Source organism: Panicum hallii, chromosome 4, assembly GCF_002211085.1.
Source record: "Panicum hallii strain FIL2 chromosome 4, PHallii_v3.1, whole genome shotgun sequence".
NCBI lineage: Eukaryota > Viridiplantae > Streptophyta > Magnoliopsida > Poales > Poaceae > Panicum > Panicum hallii.
Window position 1 is genome coordinate 46603784 of NC_038045.1, and position 25526 is coordinate 46629309.

General features: G+C 48.7%; 6 protein-coding genes across 10 annotated transcripts; 4 read left to right on the forward strand and 2 right to left on the reverse strand.

Moving 5' to 3' along the window:
- Window positions 1–495: 495 nt before the first annotated feature.
- LOC112888450 lies at window positions 496–1901 on the reverse strand. The gene has a single exon (XM_025954669.1). The coding sequence runs from the start codon at window positions 1689–1691 to the stop codon at window positions 783–785; it is 909 nt and encodes a 302-aa protein (XP_025810454.1). The 5' UTR covers window positions 1692–1901; the 3' UTR covers window positions 496–782.
- A 311-nt stretch (window positions 1902–2212) lies between these two features.
- LOC112891083 (ribosomal RNA small subunit methyltransferase G) lies at window positions 2213–4803 on the forward strand. 3 transcript variants are annotated; one of them, XR_003228409.1, is made up of 8 exons: window positions 2213–2551; window positions 2671–2872; window positions 2979–3088; window positions 3446–3524; window positions 3593–3660; window positions 3808–3874; window positions 4184–4332; window positions 4420–4481. XR_003228409.1 is itself a non-coding variant. In XM_025957987.1 (8 exons), exons 1-8 carry the CDS (start codon window positions 2333–2335, stop codon window positions 4443–4445), a joined length of 858 nt encoding a protein of 285 aa, XP_025813772.1. In that variant the 5' UTR covers window positions 2215–2332; the 3' UTR covers window positions 4446–4803. The 3 variants fall into 3 exon arrangements, 2 of the variants coding, with proteins under 2 accessions (XP_025813771.1, XP_025813772.1); XM_025957987.1 differs by having other exon boundaries at window positions 2215–2551; window positions 4246–4332; window positions 4420–4803; XM_025957986.1 differs by lacking the exon at window positions 3808–3874 and having other exon boundaries at window positions 4246–4332; window positions 4420–4803.
- A 208-nt stretch (window positions 4804–5011) lies between these two features.
- On the forward strand, window positions 5012–6842 carry LOC112891082 (metalloendoproteinase 2-MMP-like). The gene has a single exon (XM_025957985.1). It carries the CDS (start codon window positions 5498–5500, stop codon window positions 6596–6598), a length of 1101 nt encoding a protein of 366 aa, XP_025813770.1. The 5' UTR covers window positions 5012–5497; the 3' UTR covers window positions 6599–6842.
- A 2222-nt stretch (window positions 6843–9064) lies between these two features.
- On the forward strand, window positions 9065–9907 carry LOC112889552. Its single transcript, XM_025956258.1, has one exon. The coding sequence runs from the start codon at window positions 9272–9274 to the stop codon at window positions 9548–9550; it is 279 nt and encodes a 92-aa protein (XP_025812043.1). The 5' UTR covers window positions 9065–9271; the 3' UTR covers window positions 9551–9907.
- Window positions 9908–10660: 753 nt separating this feature from the next.
- Window positions 10661–14181, reverse strand: LOC112891057 (protein NRT1/ PTR FAMILY 5.8-like). The gene is made up of 4 exons (XM_025957958.1): window positions 13897–14181; window positions 13576–13793; window positions 12003–12508; window positions 10661–11905 (listed from the first exon to the last, which is right to left on the reverse strand). Exons 1-4 carry the CDS (start codon window positions 13955–13957, stop codon window positions 11107–11109), a joined length of 1584 nt encoding a protein of 527 aa, XP_025813743.1. The 5' UTR covers window positions 13958–14181; the 3' UTR covers window positions 10661–11106.
- A 5705-nt stretch (window positions 14182–19886) lies between these two features.
- LOC112891056 (O-fucosyltransferase 15-like) lies at window positions 19887–25035 on the forward strand. Of its 3 annotated transcripts, none has more exons than XM_025957955.1 (10): window positions 19887–20378; window positions 20740–20829; window positions 20934–21030; window positions 21167–21228; window positions 21739–21827; window positions 21942–22062; window positions 22154–22297; window positions 22837–23165; window positions 23318–23558; window positions 23963–25035. In XM_025957955.1, the coding sequence occupies exons 1-10, from the start codon at window positions 20088–20090 to the stop codon at window positions 24272–24274; spliced, it is 1776 nt and encodes a 591-aa protein (XP_025813740.1). In that variant the 5' UTR covers window positions 19887–20087; the 3' UTR covers window positions 24275–25035. The 3 variants fall into 3 exon arrangements, with proteins under 3 accessions (XP_025813740.1, XP_025813741.1, XP_025813742.1); XM_025957956.1 differs by having other exon boundaries at window positions 20245–20378; window positions 20744–20829; XM_025957957.1 differs by having other exon boundaries at window positions 20327–20378; window positions 20938–21030.
- The last annotated feature ends 491 nt before the right edge of the window (window positions 25036–25526 follow it).

A 25526-nucleotide genomic window follows, 5' to 3' on the forward strand; every position in this document is an offset into this window, starting at 1 on the left:
CAGTATTCACAAGGCAGCTGTTGCCTGCGCACCAGATTCGAGCAAATGTTCCTGCCCAAGTTTGGGAAGTGGCAGTTGCCTCTCTGAGGGGTTTCAGCACTTTGCAATATCCGAATCTTAGACTAAGGACCTCCATTTCTTGCGAAGAAAAGATAACATTTTATCAACAATATGGATGTCAACATGAGCAAAGCCATGAGCTGGAATTTGGGCTTTCTCAGTGAGGTGAGCCATAGTGGAAGAAGAGGCTGAAACAGGAGTGGAAAGGATTTGGCCACTTCCAATGCTTATTATACCAGTCAACTTGCTTCAAAATTCTCAGTGCATCTCATTATGGTCTAACCTAAAAGGAATGCATTAGTTTTTTCATTAGATTGATGCAACTCTGAACAGATATCATTATGCTGCAGAACTTAACAAAATAAATAAATAAAAAGTACTAAAAGAACTGAAGGAAGTGTCAACGAGTTAAGACTAGTAGGTTGAGAAAGCACATTGCTCTGAAAGTGGAACATGGGTTAACTTTATTTCTCAAAGATCTATCTGAACCCAACAAATTACAATATTGTACAGATGTTAACTCTATTGTATGAAGATCAAACTAAGCAAGATATCTTTCCACATAGACAGTGAACAACCATTAACCAAGCATCAAAAAGTGAAGACTCTATTGAAATGAGGTACAGAAACACACAAACATTATGGCACATCGTTCTGCAGCTCTGTCGATGTCCTCCTCCACTGCAACAATCTACAGCAAAAGCACCCCAATTCCAGCTCGGTCACTTGGAATCAGGAGCGTGCAGCGGGATCTCGTCATGGGACTCCACCCCATTCGCCACTGGTGCCGCTGTGGTGGTAATTCCTTCATCTTCCTTCTCCTCATCCGAATCTAGTGTGAACTGCGACATGATCGGCATCCCCTCCATCTGCACCTCCTTCCCCAGAATCCTGTACCCGCACGGCGGCCGGTTCGCCCTGGATAGGATGGCCGCGTACGTGGCCGCGCCAGCGATCACAAGGAGCGCAAGGTGTCCGTTGAACTGCAGCGTGGCGACGGACCGCGCCCGGTGGTAGTCCTCGTGGGTGCGGCACTTGATGGTGTAGTCAGCGCGGCTGGCCGCGTGGAGCGCGCAGCCCTGCGCGATGGCGCTGGTGAAGAAGGAGAACCCCATCTGCACCATCCAGGTGCCCTGCAGCGCCAGCCCCGCCGCGCGGGCGAGCCGCGGCGCGGCCTCACCGGGCCGGTGCGCGGCGAGCAGCGTGGCGCCGAGGCAGAGCGCGATGGGGACGAGGAGCAGGTCGAAGTACCGGTTCTCGATCCCGGCGGCGGTGGACTGGCGGCGGTGCGCGAAGAGTAGCAGCTCCTGCGCGAAGGCTGCGGCGAGGAGGAGGTCGAGGAGCGGGAGGGGCAGCGGTGCGGCGAGCGGCGCGAAGGGCGCGAGGGAGTAGAGGAGGAAGAGCGCGGAGGCGGCGAGCGTGGGGAGGGAGAGGTGGTGCGCGGAGACGAGCGCCGAGAGGAGGCAGAGCGCGGAGAGCGCCGCGGCGAGGAGGTGCCGGAGGTGCAGCGGCGAGGCGAGGCGGCGCAGGTGGAGCCGGAGCGGCGGCGGGGCGCGGAGGGGCAGGGACTCGAGCGCGGCCAGGGCCAGGAGGCCCAGCCCGGCGCCCGAGTAGGCGACGAGGCCCGGCATGGGGGCGGGTGGGTGTGTGCTCGCCGCGCGCCGCGCCGGTGGTCGTGGTCGTTGCCGGCGCGGGCGGGGCGGGCGCTGCTGCTCCTGCGGGGAGGCGGATCTGGGGGCGGCCCGGTTGGCGGCGAGCACTTGTCTTTGGATCAGTTGGCGATCGGCGATCGCATCGGGGGCGTGGCACGCCTCATTGGTTGGGTTGGGTGGCTAGTTGGCGTCGCGGCTTGCGACCGGAGGCCGGCTCGGTCGACGACTTGCGCGGGTCGCTTCCAAGTGGGGCCTGGCTGTCAGCCGGGTCGCTCGACAGCCACTGCGGCGGTATCTAATGCGACTAGCTGTTATACGACAGATATCCGCTGAAAATAATAATATTGCATAATAAAATAAAATAAAAATATTTTAAAATATTATTATCTCCAATATTTTATTTTAAAATATTTTATTTTATTTTAAAATATTATTATCCCGGCGGACGAGTGTTATGATCCGACATCGGCGCCACCACGGCCCCGCGGGGACCGAGCGACGAGATACGTCTCCCAGGAATACGTTTTCCCAGCTAAAACACGTAAACCACGGCACAAACCCCATCCGAAGCCCGCACCTGAGGCGCGCGAATCCGCCGCCGCCGCGCGCGCGAGAGAGAAATGTCGCTCTGCTGCTGCAGCACCGCCGCCGGCCGAGGCTTCCTCCTCCCTGGCATCCTACTCCGCCGGCGCTGCCTGCCCCGACACCCCCTCCTCAACCTCCGCTCCACCAGGACCGTCGCCTCCGCCGCCGCTGCCGCCACCAGCATCTCCTCCCTCTCGCCGCCGCAGCAGCGCCAGGTCGCCGTCTACGTGGAAGCTCTCCTCGACTGGAACCAGGTCCGTCCCGAGCCCCCGAGCTCCGCTGCTACTGGCCGAATCCCTAGGCACGAAACGTTTGCCACCGCGAGGCGCGGCCCCGTGCCTTGTGCGTCTCTCACGCTCTCGAGTCTGTGCAGAGGATGAACCTCACCGCCGTCACCGACGAGGCCGAGGTCATGACGCGCCACGTGGCGGACTCCCTCGCCGTGCTGCCCCCGCTGGAGCGTGCGTACCGCGCCCGTTCCACCACCGGCGGCGGCGACACCGACGGCGTCAGACTTATCGACGTAGGTTCAGGGGCCGGGCTGCCGGGCCTTATCCTCGCCGTTGCGAGGCCAAGTAAGCACCTCCCTCTCATAGTAGATAATAAGTGGTGGCGCTGAGAAAACCTTGTCCCTTGTGTTTCACTGGCTGCTGCAATGTGGATTTGTTCCGTTTGTTTCAGGCTGGAGATTTACACTACTGGAGTCGATGAAGAAGCGATGCACGTTCTTGGAGCATGCCGTTGAGGCCATGGGGTTGTCAAATGTTGATGTGGTGTGTGACCGGGCGGAGGTAGGTTGGCTTTAAGCTCCAGGGATTGTTGTATATTATGAATTCATCACATACTGTATAGGCAGAATTGCGATTGTTTCAAGGAAATAGTTGCCTTTTGTTTCTCTACTCTAGTTAGTTTTCTAATAACTCTGTGACTTTGATTTACCAAGGTGACCACAACACCTTGGGGAGAAACGTTTTTGCGTATTTCTGGGTAAAGAGAGAGAATCTTTTAACAGATTTGATTTCTGATATTTACCATGAAACTAGCCAATGTAAGCTTGAGTTGCTTTCTAGGATCTACATTACCAAGTGTATAGAAATTTCTATCCGTGTTACTTATGACCATTTTACTTGCATGGCTTTATAGGACAGAATGTTGGCCAAAGTCTTGATTACAGAGAAGCATATGATATAGCAGCTGCAAGAGCCGTCGCAGAACTAAAAGTTCTGGGTATGTAATATTTGAATTCCTGTTAAAAGACCTGTTATGGCAAATTTATCTAGATTTCTTTTTTGCAGCGGAATACTGCCTTCCATTGGTTCGTGTTGGTGGTTTGTTCATAGCCGCAAAAGGGCATGATCCCCATGTAAGCCTTGAATTTGCCTATTTTATTTGCTGTCTGATACCAGTGTATGTTCCATGGAACATAAGAACATAGTTTCTATGAGTATGTATTGATGACTTGCTCTAGTTGCATGCATTTGTTTAATCTAGTTTCACATTTTCTTGACAGGAAGAAATAAAAAATGCTAAAAGTGCTGTGCAGAAATTGGGTGCTTCAATGCTCGAATTGTGTAGTGGTACAATATTCCTCTCCTGCTTTGATGCTTATAGAAGACATTGCACTAATTATTTTGTACTCTGCATATAAGCACATTTATTCTCTCTTAACCTAAACTGTAGAAGTGAGAGCTTGTTCCTTTTCATACTAAATGGCGGCTCTCCCTTGGTAAAGTTTCTCTGAATTAGATAATACTGATGTATTGTAGTCTTATTTCTGTTTTGCATATTTTTAATACCTATTGCCATTTCAGCAAACAGTTGTTGACCTGATTCCTTTCTAATTCTCATGAATATAATTACTTTGCTGCTATGTCTTGCGCATCCAGCCTTTCAGGTTGTGAGAAACATAGAATTCCTGGTAACATGCTAAGCCTCTTTCTGTTGTCAGTTGAATCAATGGGACCTCATGGTCAGCGGACAGCTGTTATATACTTTAAAGAACGAGCTACTCCAAGAAAATACCCGCGTCTTCCTGGTATTTCCCATGTGCCATCATGAAAAGCATCTTGTTTTGGAAATTTTCTAATCGCTGAAGCTGAAACTTTCCATTGGTTACATCCAGGTACTCCTTCCAAAATGCCATTATGAGACGGGTGTTATTGTTTTGTTCAAAAAAAAAAGAAGCGTGTTATTGTTGGTGCAGACTGTAGACCATCTGAAAATCACAGCTGATCTATTTCAGAGGTCATCAACTGGAAGATGTCTTTGTTAGAAGCATGACAGTGTAATTGTGCTACCTTGGAATCATATCCTCCGTCTGCGGTTTTGGATAAGTGACTTACCTTGTCCTACTCTTCGTATATTTAAACGGAGGGAGTAGTTTCTAACAGGATTCAGCAACTGAGCTCGATTAACTGAGTCTGAAAAGTTCATTGGTTTTCATTAAAATGTCAGAACTGGAGATTTTCAAGTAGCGCAATATATCGAGGTGCCAATTGCATCAAAACTCAATTCCTTTCATGACTTGTTTCTCGTGGACAGTTTCTGCTATAAAAAACAGAATTGGGTAATTCTTGAATAAGTAGTGCTTGTTGTGGTATACTAATGGTAGTTGTTGGACCTAGACACGGTGCCGTAGTCATCAAATGCTGCAGCTCCTAGTTGTTCTATGCCATCATGGATTCGTTCCCCTTGTCCATATTTTAATGACCCTTTCTGGTTTATTTCTAGTTGGACTAGGGCCAAGGAATTTATCTGTCACCTACAGATAACACTATCAAACGCTAATTGCGGCAGCTCGTGCACATCAGCACATGGGTACTATCATTGCCCTCTCCTAAACATCCATCCTTCCTTGCCTGCCTGCAGCCCTGTACCGAGTACCACCTTGCCAAAGCCGACGCTATACTATTCTAACCAAAGCGGAGCAAGAACTGTGAAGCTTCTTCACATCGACCTTCTCAGGAACAAGTCACCAACACACAACAAACACGGGACTTGTTCCCCAGCTTGACCAAACCAAACTTGCCAATAATCAAGCTACAAGGACGGCTTTTCTTGTCCTAGCCGTCCCTTGCCGGCTGACCAAGTAGTCGTCGTTGGACCTGCAACCCTTCAAATTAAACGTCGGCGAGCTGTGCCGCCTCATCCATTCTCACTCGTACCTCCAATTCCTTTCTCCCCGGACGAGGACGACGACAATGGCCAGCGCCACCTCCCCTCTCCTCGTCCTGCTCGCCGCCATGGCGGTGGCCGCGCTCGTCGTGGCGCCAGTCTCTTCGGCGGTGGACCTGCCATCCGGCTTCGCGGACATCGCGTCCAAGATCCCCAACCCGTGGTCGGCCTTCAAGAACCTCACCGGCTGCCACTTCGGCGAGGAGCAGCAGGGCCTCGCCAAGCTCAAGGACTACCTCTCCCACTTCGGCTACCTTCCCGAGTCGCCGGGGTTCAACGACATGTTCGACGCCGACCTGGAGGAGGCCATCAAGGTGTACCAGCGCAACTTCGGCCTCAACATCACCGGCGCGATGGACGCGCCGACGGTGGCCCAGATGATGGCGCCGCGGTGCGGCGTGGCGGACGTCATCAACGGCACCTCCAGCATGGGCGCCGGCGCCGCGTCGCACGCCCACGGCCGGAACCTCTACTCCCACTTCCCGGGGGCCCCGCGGTGGCCGCGCTCCAAGAGGAGCCTCCGGTACGCCATCGCGCAGACCGCCGCGACGCCCATCGACCGCGCGACGCTGAGCCAGGTGTTCGCGCGCGCCTTCGCGCGGTGGGCGGCGGCCACGACGCTCAACTTCACGGAGGCCGCGTCGGCGGAGGACGCCGACATCACCATCGGGTTCCACGCGGGGGACCACGGCGACGGCGAGGCGTTCGACGGGCCCCTGGGCACGCTGGCGCACGCCTTCTCGCCGACGGACGGGCGGTTCCACCTGGACGCTGCCGAGTCGTGGGTGGCCACCGGCGACGTGTCGCGGGCGTCCTCCGCCGTGGCCGTGGACCTCGAGTCCGTGGCCGTGCACGAGATCGGGCACCTCCTCGGGCTGGGCCACTCGTCGGAGCCCGGCTCCATCATGTTCCCGACCATCACGTCGCGCACCAGGAAGGTGGACCTCGCCTCGGACGACGTCGTGGGCATCCAGAGCCTGTACGGGGGCAACCCAAACTTCAAGGGCGTCACGCCGCCGGCCACGAGCAGCCGGGACATGGACAGCGGCGCCGGCGCGCTCTCCCGGCCGTGGAGCGCGCTGGTCGCCGTCGTGGCCGTGGCCGCCGGGCTCGCGGTAGCGTTGTAGTGAGCGGCAGATTTTTCCTGTCGCCGTTGACCATTCATTCTACTCTGCTCGTTTACTTTTGACCTTCAGCTGATTTGGATGGTAGACTAGCAATTTGTTTGTCTGGGGGGTAATTCTTGTGTAGATCAGTAGATACACATTTGTAATTTGCTACTTGTTACATGGTAGACAGACACATGGATTAGTAGCATCCAACCCTATTGAGATAAAAAAAAAATCATGTGAGATGGGGCACTTTTGTTGATGCTTGAGCTTATGGGGGTTGGTGAGGTCAGCGCAGAATGGGTCCGGAAGTGTGGGACAACGCGTCGTCCATTTGCAGCCCGTGTTTCTTGTGCGATTCGATCTTTTCTGGGGAGCGTCTCGAGCGAGACGGCTCGTGCCATGCTGGTCCTATTGCCGCCGGCACACTGCAGGCACCGTGCATTCAGCAACGCCCGACGAGCTCCGATCCTTTCCTTTAAGCCAGGATTTAGAAGAACCTGATGAGTGACGAGTGCAGGTGCCGCCAGGCAGGACTACTTTTGTCTGCAATGTGTTAAACCACCTTGAGGCACTGCCCACCATGTGGCCAAAGCAAGCAGGAGAGAATGTGCAACACTTACTTCACGTGCGTGCGCAAACAAGTGTCTCGTTCTCATTTGCCATTGCTATCATTCGTGGTGGCGTTCACAAAGAAGTGTCCATTCATCATTGCAACGCTTACTCCAGATGATGGCTTCACCTTTGTGGTGGTGCCAAGCTTTGCAGCAAGCCCCTAATTAAGCAGTAGCAATAGCCACCAGGGCTCTAACTTGTTGATCGTGTTGGTGGCATAATGGACAAGGAGGCATAGGAATGGTTGTGTATCTGAGGGTGTCTCGTCTGATTTATTTCAGCATTGTCTTGCAAGAGATTAGAAGTGAGGCTAAACTGTGGTGTATGGCGGGGCAGGCCGCCAGAGACCTTAATAGCGTGTGGCAAGCCATTGTCTAATTAGCATCATCCAAATGGGTAAGATCCTAGACTTTTTTTTTTCTTGTTAATATAATGATGCACAACTTTCCTGCATGTCCGAGGAAAACATTACTGTAGTTTTGTGGCTTTGGTAATCCAGATTCTCTAGCTTGTTGGGAGAAAAAAAAACTTGATAGCCTAGCCCAACCCAGCCCAATTCGTTCTCACGCAGGCCTGGGCTGGGCCCCCACACCATCTTTAGACCATGTATAAGCCAAAATTACGACCTAATGCCTTGTTAATTAGTACAGGTTATATCCCGATGGTACAGGCGTACAGCAGTAGTAGCACGTAGCACCAGCGGAAAATGGAGTGAGATCATTTCCTATTTCTTTTACGCTTGTCCTAAAAACCCTTTTCCGAGCGGGACGTGGCACGTTCACCTACAGAGTACGAGCCTCGCACCCTTCAGAAATCAGGATGGTCATTTTGTCTGTCCACCTTCCTGGTTACGCACAGGACAGGAGAGACTGCGTCGACCGACCGCCATGGCGCCCATGGGCGGACGCAGCAGGGGGCAGCCGGGGCGAGCGCACCCCGTAAGCGCGGAAAGTCCACGGGTACCTCCCGTGGCACCACCTTCCGCTGGAACGTGTATTTGCCTTGGAGACTGGTACAGCTCCTGCTGCTTTGTTTGCTGGGTTATAAAAATTTTATTATTGCTTGTTGGACCACAGCCCACAGGCCAAGCCCCAAAAGGCACTAGCCACGATCAGCCTAGCGGCCAGCCGCGTATAAGCGTATTCGATCCGTATTCAGCCACGATCGCACGACTTTCCAGCTCCCCCACTACTCGTATTACTACTACTTAATGATAGCAACTTAGTGAAACATAGGTATATTATGTTTTTCCATTATTTACCACTGTATATACCATTTTAAATGATCTTAATTTTTGTCCACTACCGCCCCTCATTTTTATTCCTGCGTCCGCCACTGATGGCGCCATGTGCTTTCGGCGGCCTGCACCCCTCGCTTATTCGACCTTTCGATTCCGTCCATTGCCGGACGGCCACCGTCCACCGTCCGCTGGCGTCGTCGAATCGGATCTCTTCGTCCTTTCCATTCACAAACGAGCTAAAAAAAATGTGCCGAACGGGAGGAGAGACTTCCGGCTTCATCCATGAGACCATGACCACGAGACCCCGTTCCGTTCTTCTCTTCCCGTCCCGTTGCCATCTGCTCCCGTGTACCGAAAGCTGCGCCCCCCGGGGCCAGCTGCCAACTGCTCCCCTCCCGAGGTCCCTGACACGCGGGCCGCCGTCACCCCCGGGCCCCACGCGTCGGCGCCACCGCGGCCGGAAGCTTCTTCGTTTCCCCGGCGAGCGCCGCAGCCGCTGCGCGGTCAGCGCGTCCGATCCGTCCCGTCACCGCCAGCTCCAAAGTCTCGGTGGACCGACACGCTTCTAGAACGCGGCGTCGCGTTCGCATCATGCGTGAGGCCACCACACCCGCAATGCCCGCGGCCCGCCGCCTCTGGATTTCCTCCCCCCGAGCTGTCGACGACGGCGACGCGCGCTCCCCGCTATAAATCGCTCCCCCGAGCCGGAGCCGGAGACCGCGAGAGCAGAAATCCACCGCCCGTTCCTTGGTTCCCGAGGCGGCAGAGTTTTGTTTGTCTCGCGCCGCGCGGCTCGTGCTCGTGCTCCTCTGTTTCTTGGGTGGGCAGCAGCAGGCATGCAGAGGAGCAACTCGTTCGGGACGTCGTGGGCGGACCAGTGGGACAACGGCGGCGACCCGAGCCCGAGGGCGCCGCGCGACCACGGCCGCGCGGGGAAGGCCGGCGCCGGCGCCGGCGTGGGGGAGAAGACCAAGGCGGCCGCGGCGACCGGGCTCAGGAAGGTGAAGGAGGGCACGGCGCACGGGTTCCAGTGGATCAAGGACAAGTGCCAGAAGAAGAGCACCGGCGCCGGCGGCGGCAAGAAGCAGCAGGGGTCCGAGGTCGCGGGGTACTGACATGACGGCCTGATCAGATCACCGTGGTCCGGCGTCGACATGCTGTCTCCGGTTGATCCCTCCCTGCGTTGGTTGCAGCGTTCTCCAACGGCAGCATGTTGGAGAAGATTTTTATAGGCTGCTGCTGCTTGTTTATAGGTGTGTGTGCATAGGTTATGGTTTCGCGGTGATCTCGCCGCTGTTGCGGTTGTCTTGTGCAGTTCGTCGCTCCGGCGTCTGCTGGTTACCGGATTTGGTCGTGTTGGCGTTTTCGATGTATATAGAATGATTTTTATTTCCTTTATTCGTGTTTGATTGTTTGTCTTGGGCTTCTGGTTAGTGCTGGTTGTGTAATTCGAGGTCTTAATTTGCTGCTCTGATGGGTTAGGCGTTTGAAGCTTCGACCATGACGACTTTGTTCAGTTTAAGACGACAGAAATTGACGTGATAAAATTTACAAAAAATACTAACATTTATATCTCTAAATAGATTTAGTATAATTAATCTAATGATATTTATTTTATAATATAAATATTAATACTGTTTTATATAAATTTAGTTAAATTTAAAATTATTTAACTTCTCGTAGTTGCATCTTTTTTGGAACGGAAGTAGTACCGGCCAGTTACTTCGGCATTTCCCTTGCAAATCCAACCTCTTGCAAACAGAAGAGGTGCGTGCAGCATGTACAAGATGCTGCAAGGGCAACTACTTTGAAACTATGCCTAGCGGGAATCACCTAGGCAATCATCTGATAAAACCTTTCGGAGGGTTTTGCCCAAAAAGAAATAAAAGTGCAAATTCTCCCTTGAACTCCCCACAAATTATTTTTTAGCACACCCGAATCACTTGAACAACTGCTTGCGTTTCCAAACGCTTCGTTGGGAAACTTGCTGTTAATTGAATTCCATAATCCATATTTCCGAGAGGCCTCGTTTTCAGAAAGTTTGTTAAGCCATGTTCGGAAACGATAGTTTCCCTGTAGGGACCGCAGTGCTTTCTGCCAAATTCATTTCCAATTCAATCACGTATATAACAAAATAAAAAGGAAAAGGGCCTAAAGCATTTCACATTAAATTTTGCTGCTTTATGCGTTGCAACTATTACCATGTGATTCACATGAGACGTGTATATTCTGTATGAGTATTCCTTCTTTAAAATGAGAAAAAGAGTACATATTCAGCATATTTTGCTCCGAATATGGTAAGTAGACTTTGCCTATATACAAGTGTATCACCCTCACACAACAGAAGTACATAATGCTCCGGCACTCCAAATTGTAGGTCATTTTATCAAATCTACATAAATAATTTTTGCTATATATCTAGATTTGTTCGGAACTTTTCAGTGTTTATCTAGATGCATAGTAAAAACTATATATCTAGATTTGTTAAAACGACGTATAATTTAAAATGGATCGGAACGGACGGAGAAGTTCCGAACTACACAACTCACTCTGAAGTCTGAAAACAGAGCACACCTGGTTATCTGAACTACCCCTGAGACCACCGTGGAAGAAACAGCAAGATCGAACAGCACATCGCTCTAGTAGTAGCTCCCACTCCACCAGATCGATCCTACTTCCCTGATGCATTTTTGCCGCTGTAGAACTTGCACAAGTGTGTGAAGATTACAAAGCTGATGAAGCACAGCAGAGCCAGGAACCAGTAGTAGTTATCGAGGTGCGCCTCCCGGGGGTCGTCGGAGAACCACCCCTTGGAGTTGCCGGGCCTCGCCGTGGCCACCTCGAGCACGGTGATCAGGAGCGCGCCGAGGAATCCCCCGACGCCGAAGACGCTGAGGTAGAGCCCGATGCTGATCGTCTTCATGGACGCCGGCACCTGCGTGTAGAAGAACTCCTGCATCCCTACCACCGTGAACACGTCCGAGACGCCCAGCAGGACGTACTGCGGCAGCAGCCAGAAGATCTTCAGCCGGGCGGCCCCCTCGGAGGCCGCGGACACGCGGAGGCGCCACGACTCGACGAGCGCGGCGATGACCATGGCAACGACGGAGAGGACCATGCCGACGCCGATCCGCTGGAGCACGGTGATGCCGTCGCTGCCCCGGGTGACGGCGTTGATCAGCGGGATGATCACCCGGTCGTACATGGGCACGAGCAGGATGATGGAGACGGTGATCGAGCTCTGGAGCATCGCCGGCGGGATCACGAAGGCGCCGCGGCCGACCGTGTGGTCCATTAGCATGCCCTGCTTCGTGAAGAACGTCATCGGCTGCTGGAAGATCACCGCGAAGATGAGCAGGATGGCCCAGATTGGCAGGAGGCCGAGGATGACCTTGGCCACGCTGGGCGCGGCCTCGTCCGGGGCCCCCTTTGCATCGGCTGGTTCAGCTTTCAGTGGCTTCTCCTGCAACCTGCAGCATTCCAGAAGTTGCATGCACGATTACTTGTTCCGTATTGCTGCGAGAAATACTCCATTTCCTATGACCACAAGATTAAACGATCACATACTCTAGCTCAGACATGGTATCGCCATTGTCGTCTTGGGACTGCAGGCTGATCTTTCGACCTGCGAGAATCGACTTGAGGACCTTGCAGATGCCACTCGGAGACGACGGCTTGCTGCTGGCGCCCTTGGGCTGCGTCTCCCTGTAGAGAGGCGTGCAGCAGAAGAAGGCCGCGACGGACAGGGCCATGACCCCGCTGGGGATGGCGAAGCCGAGCACCCAGCCGAAGTTGTCCTGGACGTAGGACATGGTGGAGTTCCCCAGCAGGCTGCCGCTGCATATGCCGAAGTACCACCACTGGAAGAACAAGCTCTTCACCTTGCCCTTCTCCTCCGCCGTCAAGCCCGGCTCGGCGTCGTCGTCCCCGATGCCGAGCTGGTCGGCTCCGAAGGCTTGCAGTGTGGGTTGGTAGCCACCTTGCCCGAAGGCCATCAGGTACAGCGGGATGAACAACGTAGGGCGTGGCATCCGTGGGCGTAGCAGTGCCCATACGGTGAGAGAGACCATCCCCTGTAAGGAGCAGCATCAGTGGAAAGTAGCTGGTAATCTATTAGTACTTAAGCTATTTTTTTGAACGAAAAAAGGCACTTAGTTCGTGATAATGTTTTTAATTTGCAAGGTAAGCACAACAATGATAATGTTGACATATACTGAATTTGTTTTCTTGGCCATTTGAAGCCATGAAACAGTGACAATGGCTGTGCCTTTGTTGGTATGTCATTCTGTTGCTACCAGACTGTTATTTGTAGCACTCTGTTGTCTCTGTCCTGAATCATCAGAAACTACACCAAGTATCTGTGTTTGCAAATTGCAATCAATAGCACCTGTCTCTGAAGTGATTTTAGATGTAATACCAACAAAAGTCAATATCATCATCTCATTCAGAGCGGGAGGGGGTCTTTGGAGTAAGCAACTCGGGTTTGAATCCCGTCGGACGCGCTTTCACTAGAGTGGAGTGCGGTCCGGCCGGGGGCAACCCCAGTGCCTAGCGTCCAATGACGCAGGGGGGCTACTCTAGCCTCTCTGGCTCCTCTATTCAGCTCTTATATTTTGAATAAAAAAATCCACTTAGTTGACAGCAATGTCAATATTGTCATGTACTGAATTTGGTTTTTTGAACTGTGTTCTCCATTTTTAAGTGATGAGATAGTGAAATGCCTGGCTGTTTATTGAGAGTGTCATTTTGTTGCCTCTGAACTGTTCTTTACACTCTGCTGTCTCTGTCCTGCATCATCTGAAACTACACCAAATATCTGTATTTTCTGCAATAGCTTAAAATTTTGACGTGTGTACACTTCGCTTTGTCCTCCTAGCATGTATGTTGCCATGCCTGACTACAATTACAAGGCTTAGGGTCTCTTCAGACTAAGGAATTTGCTCATATTAGTTCCAGAATGACAAGGTTCAGAAATCGAGTTTAGCTCATATTGGTAGTACTAGAATAAGCCAACTATGTCGTTAGATACCAAACAACAAACAACACTGGAACACACCAAGAACCGGAGCCTCTGAGTCCGAGGCTTCGCCGGCCGGCATCAAATATGGCAGAGGAGATGAGCAGGGCACGGTGGACTCACCAGGACGTAGAGCAAGGAGGAGGCGGCGAGGGTCGAGTAGCGGTCCCAGTAGGAGTCGGTCAGGATGGAGCTGAGCAGCGGCAGCATGAAGCTGACCCCGGTCCAGGTGACGACGCTCTTGGCCGCCGCCGCCGTGCTCATCCCCACGACGCCGGTGAGGTACGTCACCAGGTTCGACCCCACCCCCTTGTTCGCGAACCTCTCCACGCCGGCCATCACTGCCACACCACAACCGGACGCACGCACGCCTCGTCAGCGTCGGCTCATCATCACCAATTGCATTGCTCCAAGAACCTGTGGGAAAAGGAGAGCTCGCACTACCTAAGACCAGGACGCACGGCCGGCTCAGCGCCACCTTCGCGGACGACTCCTTCTCCGACATGGCCGTCGCGCCGCGCCGCCCGGCGAGAGACAAGACTCACTGACAGTACGCCTGACACTGACGCCCCGCTCGCCTCCTGCTGCGGGTCACGTACTTATAGCGACCGGCCGGCTCCGACGAGCCAATGCAAGCCGACGGGCGACGAAGGCAGCAGACACGCCACCGCCTCCTTTCTCCTCTCTCCACCACTCCACTATTACGCATCGCGCACTCGGCGCGATTAAACCAACGCGAAAAGCTATGAATGGGACGACGACGGTCTCCTCTGGGGCTACGTTTCTACGGCCGAAGTGGAATCCACCGCTGCCAACACAAGTGACCGGAACCTGGCCTCTCCTCCTAGCTTTTCTTCGGGAAAACAAAAGAAAGGGGTTCCATTGCTCAGGAGGATGGAGATGGCCCCCCTTGCGTGGCGATGGTGGCTTCTCCACAAGACGGGCAGAGGAGCGAGCCCTTCTGAGCGAAAACCACACCATTGGCAGGAAAAGCTTAGAAATTGACCCCTTTTTTTCAGGATCTGTGGGCTGGTATCCGAACATAAATGTTCCATAGCTACTTATATGTTCATTCGGGGATTTCTTGTGAAAACATAAATGTTCCAACTTTGGAGTGCTCGACTTATGGTTGTCTGATCGAGCGATGCTGTCGACGTCTGGGGATCCCTATTTGCTGGTGAACATGGCCTTGGTTTCTTCAGCTGCTCCGTTGCATTCTAGAGGTTGCGCCCATGAATCAGAATCCACTAGCCAGCATCATCTAGCGAAGTTTACGTGTGCAGGTTCAGAATAATCGATGGGTTTTCCCAAGAAGGCACACTGGCCTGAAATGGTATTCTGAAACTGTCACTTCCTGATTGAAAATATTAGAACTTATTATGATGATATCCGGTGACATGCGGTCGCTTTTTCCACAAACTTGGAGCATTCTGTTGATTGACGTCTCCTGGACCATTCCAAACAGTTTCCCAATTGTGCATGTGCGGGCCAAAACGGGCAATGGCGTCCTGCTTTGAAGAATCCTTCGCAGTTAGCTCTGTTTCTTAAAAGAAACCTCAAATCTTAGTAACAACTAACAACAGTGTCTTGTGAGGATGGCACGGACAAATTTAGTCTCTCCATGAAAAATATGGGCAAATCTCGAAATTTAACAAATAGAGGCCCAGAAATGATAATCAGCTGGAGCCCGTTTACACCATCTAAAATCGACGAATTTTCAAACTTCTCCATGAGCTTCATTCTATTGCCTTAAGATAAGAAATGTGGCACCGTATTTGAGAAAGTTTGCATTATTGTGGTTCCATCATATTTAGTTGCAATCTTTACTGTATTTGAGATTTGAGAAATTAAGTTTGATGCTTCCTGTAATGAAAAAATAGGCCCATTAGATTGACAAGGGCTCTAAGATGACACTTTGGCTATAAACATCTACACAGATATCAGCTTGAATCGAAATAGCTATATATATATTACGAAAGTGTTTTTCATAATGAATCAAATAATGTCAATCTTGTGTTGTTCGTCTATATTCTGTATAACTTTAGATGTTGATGGTTATTTTCTTTTATTGGTGGTTGCACCTGGACGCTAGCCTCGACAAAGAGCAGTGCAGAGGAACTGAGGAACAGATCGGTCACATGACTAATTTGGAAGGAGCAGAACGCCTGTATGTTCAACCAGGTCGAATCAAGGACAACGTAGGTCGCAAGCCACATCGAGGAGGAGAGACCACTCTAGCATCAAGTTGGGGCTAAATCAGCTGGACCTTGCTACCTTATTGCCCATTCGTTTTTGTTTTCAATATGATCCGCGTTCTAATGTAACAATTCAATCTATCTAATATTGTATAAAAAAATAATGTAGCTCTCCTATATATTCTCGAAAAATCGGTTCAAAGTTTTGACTTAGTGTAAACATGTGGTGTTTCATAGACCGGATTGATAATATATTTGGTCCACTCCACAGTTGCTATAGGCGCCGACTATGAAATCGGTGAAGTTGGTGTAAACCTAGATGTTTCATGACCGGATTGATAATATGTTTGGTCCACTCCAAAGTTGCTATAGGCACTGACTATGAAACCGGTGAAGTTGGTGGACATCCCTCTCTCTTTTTTACCGTATCTTTCAACATACATCATGATGTCGAAACACTAGGCACCCTAAAACACATCTTCTGCCATCCAAACCTCTGTGATCCTCCCTTTAAGCCTCGTTGGAGCCAATAAGCCATCAACCACCACAGATGCAGAAAGCTAAAGCAACAGGAATTGTGATCAACTCTCCATTTCTCCTAATTTGGTAATTCCCGAGTGAATGATGTGCTGTTGTTAAAAATTTATCTATTTGCACTTCAAGCTTTGAAAATTTAAGATAACATCTGAAATTTGAATAATAAGGATGGGTGATCATGAAAATGTGGTACTAAGATGTGCTAGAAATGTATCCCTGGATGTTTACTAGAAGTCCAATTTTTGCGATGTGAACATCATGTTGCCACTCCCCATATGTAAAGAAAGAAATGCCAACATGTGTCAAGTAAAGTATTTCTATTTCTTTTGTGGAAGATTCGTGGAAAAAAACTTTCAAGTGCACCATAGCAGAAACCTGATTAGCTCCGGATCAGGTGCCAATGTACACATGCATTGCTGGCTTACTTTAGTCGATTAAGATCACGATAAGTGAGAGGACAAAGCAGGGACAGTATCACACACACTTTCTCAGACGATCTCCAGGTGCTGGCCGACGTGGAGCTCACTTCACTGAGATCGACCTTCTTTCTGGCTCACTCTTTTTTCTGCCCTGGAATGCATATGTGGTTGGTGGAGAATTTCACTCTCCCACACCTCGTGGCACACCAATGTGGAGGTTGCCATTTTGATAATGTACACCTTTTTGTCATTTCTGTTTTGTCAATATGTAAAAGAATTCTTCGTTCCAAAAAGATATGTCAAGAAATCAATATCTAGTTTTGGACATATTATATAGGATTAATTTACTAGAATAGGTAAAGAACCACTTTTCCTTGTAAACTAGGTTGACAAGACTCGCATGGTGTTTCTGTGAGACAGGTTGCTGATGCATAGTTTTGAGTTACATCATGTCACATGTTCCACTAAAACATTGTTTAGTCAGCTTCCTCACGGTATCCACAAATGCATAAGTTTCTAGAAGTGCTAAGGTTGGGATGAGAAAAATGAAGGAGAAAGAACCCATGAAGCTCCACATCCCTTCTACATATGGAAGTTGTATGCGTTCTCCACATATTCCTTTCCACCGTTTCACACCCCAATCTCCACTACTCCAGTACTCCACCAAGAGTTCTCATGGAACGCGTAGCCAACGGTGACATCTCTGTCCTTAAGTTTTGGTTCAGAGAAAACTTGGTTTCTTTTTGACAAAGTTAAATTCCACGGATACCCCTAACCATGGCCTTCAAAAACCTAAGCAAAGCACGGCGTTCAAGGGCCTAAGCAAGGATTAACCAGCCGCTACCAGGCGGCCTGGCCTACCAGGGCGAAGGCGCGGCAAGTGCCGGCCTGCCAGTGAAGGAATGAAACCGCCGCGGCCCAACTACGGCTGAACCTAGGCACGTGACGCCCTCGCGACCCACAACGTTGCTACGGGGTCGGGAGGTTCGAGCCGATCTCAGAAAAGAGCCTGACCCTAAGATCCCCTAGGAAGGTGCAAGGTAGCATTAACAGTGCCGGATCCAACAGGACGTGCGTGCGCGCCCCTAGCCCGACAGTCAAAGTAGAGGCGCCGCCTAAAGACCTGAGGACCGGCGGGAGCGCTCCTGGTCAGCCGGGCCATCATGACGTCGCGACCAGCGCTCATGCTGGTCGCGGCACCATCGTCAGCATGATGAGACAGCTCGTACCAGGTCACCCTCTGCCGTTAGGCGTAGAGTGCGCAGGCACACCGAGCTAGCGGGGCCCGTCGCAGACTCGGCGGCCACGGAAGAAGGGGTGCCCGACTTCCCAACCACCGCAGGGGAGGTTGGCCCTGCCGGCCAGACAAGAGGCCCGTCCCGGCGCATCAGGAGGGGCGTGCCGCAAGTACGACGACACCATCCCCTGCCACACGGAAGGTGAACAGGGCCAAGGGCGTGTCAGGCGGCGCCGTGGACCGGGCGGACGAGACTTGACTTCTAAAAATGGCGGGACACGTTCGGCCGAGGGCCTCGGAACAGGACACGTGTAGGATAGCCAAGCTCCCTCCTGGGATGCTAACCCCAGGAGGCGTGGCACCGCTCTCTCACGTAATGTAGGCCAGTCCACCAGGTATATAAAGAGGAGTTGGGCCTTCTCTCAGGAGGCTTTGTGGATGTTAGCACACGCAGACGCACCGCTTGCAAGCGCTTCGTTGTAAGCACCCAACATTCGAACGTGCGGAACATGAAGAACATCACCCCATACTGGGCATTCGCCGAACCAGTCTAAATTCTTGCCTTTGATTGTTAGCCATCAAGCCACTAAGAAGCGCGACGTTAATTACTAGCCGGTGATCGAAACACCGACACTTTTCATTCTTATTATATCATGTTTGGTGTGCTCAAATGTGCCTCACCAAGACACCAAATGTTGAGTGCCTCTAGGAATTTGCGCTCATTTAAATAATAGCTAAAACTTGGTTAAGCGGTAAGCCCATATCTTTCGACGGCACCTTTAAAGAAATGCTTGTCGGAATAGAACCTATTGTTACTGCTCTGATAATTCTATGCCAATCTTCGTCCAGGTGTAGGTAAGTAGAGTATTCAAGAAAAAAATGTTTACCCAATTCAATAGGACTAGTTTAAGCTCAAGCAAGTCTCAATTCTATTTACTCTTGGGCACAACATTTTATGGATTTTGCCCGGTAGTGGAGAAGTGACACAAAGGCATCCAATTGCGCTCGGACGTGTACGATACAATTGCGTAGAAACTCGAAAAAAGGGCACGATAGTCTCAACGTATCAAGCTCGATTCATAGGAAGTGTGCTGATAAATTTCAAGAATGTCATCCGGAAGGTATTGTCTCCGTCAAAATGCAACTTTTTTGCTCAGCTAATCTTGCGAAATTGCGTACGGACTTCCTGACAGACTACAAGCTCGTGGACGTGCGAACTCGAGCACCTGCCCCCTATGCAGATAGGCGCACCTTATCAATGCAGACATACTAGCCACATTTGGAATGAGCTAGCTACTTAGGTGGCCAATAGGGATCTCCTTCGAAGCAGTTGGACTCAAAGTAATTCGATACAGCAATGGCGAACGAACTTTGCCAATTCAAGTTGTGCGGCAGGACTACATCCATTACTCGACTTAGTGTGCTAGGAGATTTGAAAAAAAAAATCCGAAACACAAGGGCTTCCAAGCACAAGTGCATAAACCGACACTTACTCCAAGAGATCGAGGATGACGCTTCAATGTGGATAGTGGCAGGAGCAAAGCAATTTGGATAACTTCCATGGATCATTTTTCCTTCTGTGCATTTATACATTTCTTGTTGTTGTGCCTTGGAATGTTCTGTTGAGCTCCGTGTTTTTATGTTGTTGGCTGGGGTTTGGTGAAGACAGCTGTATATATTAATACATCCGTCCTAAATTACAATTCGTTTTGATTTTTCTGGATACGTATATTTTGGTATATGTACACTGTATCTAAATATTTAGTAAAATTATATATATATATAAAAGAGTCAAAATAAATTGTAATGAGAGAGATACGGAGTATCGTTCTTCTAGAGTAACTTCTTTTAATATGAATGGCAACTCTACTGTTTTTTTAAAAGAAGGAAAACGCATAGACAAGCACCATAAGGTAGCAACAGACATTCACCTGACTTGCAATTTGCAGTTGCAGCGAATCCCGGGGAGAGCAAAAAGGCCCACGCGCGACGCACGTGACCGGCCGCGGCTTCCTTCCTTTCCTGCCACTCCATTCCTGCCCCTCTCCCTCGTCTCCGATCTGCAGAGCTCAGCCTGCACCAAAAAAAATAAAATAAAAATAAAAAAAAGTTAACCTGGCAATCACACTCGTGGGTTAAACTAATCCCACGGCGATCGCGGGATCCGACGAGCCACTACGCTTCGCCTGCTCTGCTCGATTCCCACCGAACCCGCCCGGCTCGTCGAGATCCAAATCCAGCGCCGGAATGCCCGAGGCGGCGCCCCCGCCGCTGCCGCTGCCGCTGCTGGCGGCGGCGAGCTCCCCGGCGGCCGCCCCGCTGCAGCGGGCGAGGCGGCGGCAGCAGCAGCACCGGAGGGGGTGGCGGCGCCCGCGCGGGCTGCTGGCCTGGGGCGCCCTCGTGGCCTTCTTCTTCGTCATGAACTGGTGGATGTTCTCCCGCCTCCAGGACCCCGCCGCGCGCCCGCACTTCCGGCTGCGCCGCCACCCGCCCCGCGCGGACGCCGCCGCCCGCAACAGCTCGTCGCTCTCGACTCTGGTAATGCCATGACTGGCTTCTTTTAGTCGCTGATGAGTGTCCCGTAGCTTTCATCCGGTTAGGTTTATGTGGGGAGTGATATAGAGCGAGGAATCGGTAGTTGATGACTTGATGACAAACTTAACCAAGAGTGTATTTGTGCCATTTCTCACTTGTACCTCGCAAGTCTCAATCTGGCCTGGTTTGTGAGTAATTTTGGGTTGGAGGTGGGGACTGGGGAGCAAGAGTGTTCGTATGCTGCACTTATGTGTAGCCATCAAAGCCATGAACTTTACCCTTTTAGAGAATTCATCCTGATATATGTTGCTATACTCAGTTCATTGTTGCCAATGCATGATTTTTATTACTGAAATGTTTTAAGGAAGAGGTGGCTGGCGCTGCTAAGGGGAAGGGGCCACACAGGGTTATGCTTACCCGTCTGCTTTCTTTGGCAGCCCATGCTTTGGCAGAGGTAACATTCACAAATGCAGCTACATGTTCTTTGCATATTCAAAATTGGCCATATATTGCACATAAATGCGCATTGACATATGTCATTGGTCATATATTACCTAGGCAGAGACCAGGCCTGAACCTAACGATTTGTGGGAGGAGCCGATAAATGCTACTATGTGGCAACCATGTTCTGACCAAAGGGATTGGGAAGCATCAGGTGATTATCAGTTTATGTTACTGGATGTTGTCAATTTGCATTTATCTTGATATTTAGCATCGGTTTATTTTCATGTTTCCGGCATATTATTTATTCAGTGGTTTCTTTCTTTAACATCCATTCTTTGTAACTGAAGAGGGAACCAATGGTTACATCATGATCAGCGCAAATGGTGGCATAAACCAGCAAAGGGTTGCGGTGAGTAGTCCAGTAATCCTAAGTAGATATGTAGCATCAAATATATATTCAATCTTCTTCCTCAAAGCTTCTGGCGAAATTTCTTTTAATCTCATGTATAGAGACTATTTGTGTGCAGTTGTTGCATATAAGAAATGATTTTTTTGCCTCTTCTTTTATTTAGAATTAAGAATGCAGGGTGGCAATAATCAATATCACAGAGTCTTATTTTATAGGCTTCACAATTGAATAGAACTTGCCTTTCTAATTTAGTTCTGACCAACTATACCAGTAACATTCTCTTTCAAATTTTTGTATACTCAATAGAAAGTTAGCCCTACTATAATAATGCAACCTGGCCAAGGATCACAAGAATCTTTGTTTCATGAATCCTACTCCAACAATTTTGCTTAATATTGGGTTCAAGTGAATTGAATGATTACATAGAGCACAGAACAGGCCTTCAGGGAAGTAGTTCATTTTTTTTAGCTATGCCATTGATTTCAATCATTTTCTTTTCTTCTATTACAGATTTGCAATGCTGTTACAATCTCCCGGCTGCTCAACGCAACTCTTGTCATCCCAAAATTCTTTTACAGTAATGTTTGGCTGGACAAAAGGTATACTTTATCATTTTAAATAACAACTGTCGTATTTCTGGTGTTTCAGATATCTTGTTTTGATAACTGAATCTTATGTTCTCCATAAATGACAAGTTAAATTTGATATCTTAGTCAGTTTGGCGATATATATCAGGAGGATTATTTTATCAATTATTTGAAATCTGATATTCGGATTGTAAAGGATCTTCCAGTAGAGCTGCAATCATTAGATTTGGAGGTGATCGGTAGTCTTGTAAGTAATTGATCTCTGTTTTGCATAAAGTTACAGAAAGTACATTGTTGGAAATTGTCTTATAGTTTGTCTAACTTCTATTCTTCTGTAGGTTAATGATACAGATGTCATGAAAGAGGCAAAGCCCAGTTTGTACGTGAAAAAAATACTGCCAATTTTACTGAGGAACAGAGTTGTTCACTTTATAGGATTTGGCAATCGCTTATCTTTTGATCCAATACCTTCTGACCTTCAGGTATTACTCCCATCAGTCACACATATGTTCATTTTGGACATTGAAAATTTGATATGGTCTCTGTACAATCATGTGGACTGCTAATTTATTATTTGTAGTATATCTATAGAATCTAATAAAATTGTCAGTTGTATCAGTATGGAAGTACTTTTTTGAAACAAATCTACTACGTAATAACATCTTCTTATGGCCTGTTTATTTATTCATGCAGATATTGTTTCTCAATAGTAAATATTCAACTGCACCGGTTCTAGTACCTGAATGGTTTCCTTGCATGTTCAAGTTCATTAATTTTTCTTGAATTGTTTGACACAATGATGCATTTACACTTTTACTGGGACATGAAATGTTTATTTTTGTGTCAGCATCATGGAGTTGTGTAGTAATGTAATGTAACTTAAGGTGGTGAACTGTCTAGATATGAATGACTGGCAACTCATAGAATTGCAGATGAATATTGCTTACCTTGATACTGTTTTCATTCCTTCCACTAGGAAAATATCAATTGCTTGCTCTAACTGTATTGTACTGTTCCGCAGAGACTGCGATGCAGATGTAACTTCCATGCTCTTCGTTTTGTGCCCAAAATTCAAGAAATGGGTGCACTTCTTGTAGAGAGGTTACATGGCCATAGGTCCCATTTGTCGCCTTTGAAGGATAATCTTTTAGGCCAGTTTGCTGTCAAGTCTGCTCCCAGTGCAAACAAGAGTGATGCATCGAAATACCTGGCTGTTCATCTCAGGTTTGAGATTGATATGGTTGCATACTCATTGTGTTACTTTGGTGGTGGCAAAGATGAGGAAGATGAATTAGAAGCTTATCGCCAAATTCATTTTCCTGTTCTGACAGAACTGAAGAAGACGACTAAGTATGTATGCAGTTCTACATTGGGTGACCATAAGCAGTATTTTCCTGTCTATGCTGGGAAATTGTCATGTTAAACCAAAATATCATTCTAATACTGATTTGTTGCTGTATTTTTTATCAACAAGCATTTCTGACAGTACCATACCATGTCAGGTTGCCCTCTGCTGCTTTCTTACGGTCTGAAGGCAAATGTCCCCTTGCACCTGAAGAGGCTGTGCTTATGCTAGCTGCTATTGGTTTCAAGCGCAGCACAAATATTTACATTGCAGGTGCTGAAATTTATGGAGGGAGGCATAGGATGGCTGCCATAAGTCATCTTTATCCTGCTTTAGTAACTAAAGAAACCCTTCTTTCTCCATCTGAGCTTGAACCATTTAGGAATTTCTCATCTCAGGTAAATTTCTGCAAGATATTCTGTTTGATCTCTTCTTGTATGATTTAGGTAGAGAAGTGTTATAGACAATATTAGCATGCAAAATGTATATTGAAAGTAAGCATCCATGTAGAAAATGCAGGTACACTGTTCCTACTCGTTTGTAGACTGCTGAATAGATTCTATCCAAAAATGATTGTCACATATATAGAGGTTAACACATGCAGTGCCAGGGAAGTGCTAATTTTATATTCAACTCTCAAGGTAAAGGTAATTCATGCGTGCAGCAAGCCAGCAAGGCAGCAACTGCTAGGCTGACCTAAATGATAAGAAAATGGTTATAAAATTTTGCAATTTACATTATTATCCTGTGAATTATGGCTACACTTTATTGAATAATCTGTTTGCGCTCCCCCCATTTGCAGTTGGCAGCTCTGGACTTCATTGCATGTGCAGCTGCCGATGCATTTGCTATGACTGATCCAGGAAGTCAGTTTTCTTCTCTTGTTCAAGGCTACCGCATGTACTATGGTGGTGGGAACCTTCCAACAATAAGACCAAATAAACGGCGGCTAGCCAGCATACTTGTGAAGAATGGCACGATCGAGTGGCAAGAATTTCAAACAAGAGTAAGAAAACTCATACAGCAAACTAAGCAAGTTCATGAGAGGCCTGTTGCAAGAAGCATATTTAGACATCCACGATGTCCAGAGTGCATGTGCAGAACAGAGCATTGAGACTTTTTGATACTTTCTTGTGCCTATACCCATACTTTTTCCAGAGAAAGACTATGCCAATGAGATCACCAAAGCTAGTTCTTTTGTGCTTCGGCTGACATCTGGGCATATCTCTTGTTCCTGAACTACTATTGGAATCAAATTGAAACAAGAAAAATACAGTTATTGAGCTCTTACAGTTACTGTAGAGAAGCAGTATAGCTGACCGGCTTCATCCATTCTCTTACTGATGCGATCTGTGATCTACCATTGAACATTATGTTGGATTTGGATTATTTGGCAGAGGCTCCTGTGTGATGGAAGTGGATCAGGGACTCGATTCTGCATCTGCATCAGTGCCGCCATATTTCTCATGAGGTGTAGTTGAACTATTCTGGGAATGGAGATGTACCATCTCATCTGACCAAAGGAATGTTGTGTTGAGCAAGCCAGAGCAACAGATTTCTGGACTTAACAGTGCCTTAATTGTACTCAGATTATCATTTGACAAGTCAGCTTGCTAGAATTTTGTGAACTGAATATGATATCTCCTTGTGATTTGTTATCATTTGATGGATCAGGTGACATCTCGAGTTTTGGATTCCTTTTTATCATTCTTTTGTTCATCGAGTAGCGTTGTACCATAAGAGGCGTATATAGCAATGTTGTAAGATTATGTCAAATTGCCAAAGATCTCATTATCAGTGAGAGGAATGCTCCTTTTTGTGCAAACTCAATCTGTGCTAATCCCAGGGCAATCATGTATATTCGTGTTTGTTACAGTGCTTCTATTGGTACTATTTTCTTTGCTTTTGTTATTGTTTTTTTTCGTTTTCAATGCCCACAGAAGTGAGAATTGGTTTTGATCTGATGGGCAGCGTGATGTACAATAGCATTTGATTTGTGGTATTGTTACAAATGCTATTGGAAGGCATTTTGTACAGAGTCCTTTCGGTTAATTGTTACAGTTCTGATCTGAAACAGAGCCTGACCAAGGTGTCTCATTTTATGTGTTTCATGGCTAGTGCCACAGATCAGACTCGCAGATTTTCTGATGCATATGAGAAGTAGCACCTTTTATTAATTATCATATCAGAACTTGGTCAAAACAGCTTAACCCTCTTATCTGGGTAGAGCAGACAGCAGCTATAGCTGACTGATGTGGCAGATGGACTTGTTGACCAAGACGAAGAAACTGTGTTGTGATACCTTGCAGAAGGGGAAGGAATGTTTAGCTGATGCTACTTGCTGCCCAAGACATTTATGGTACAAA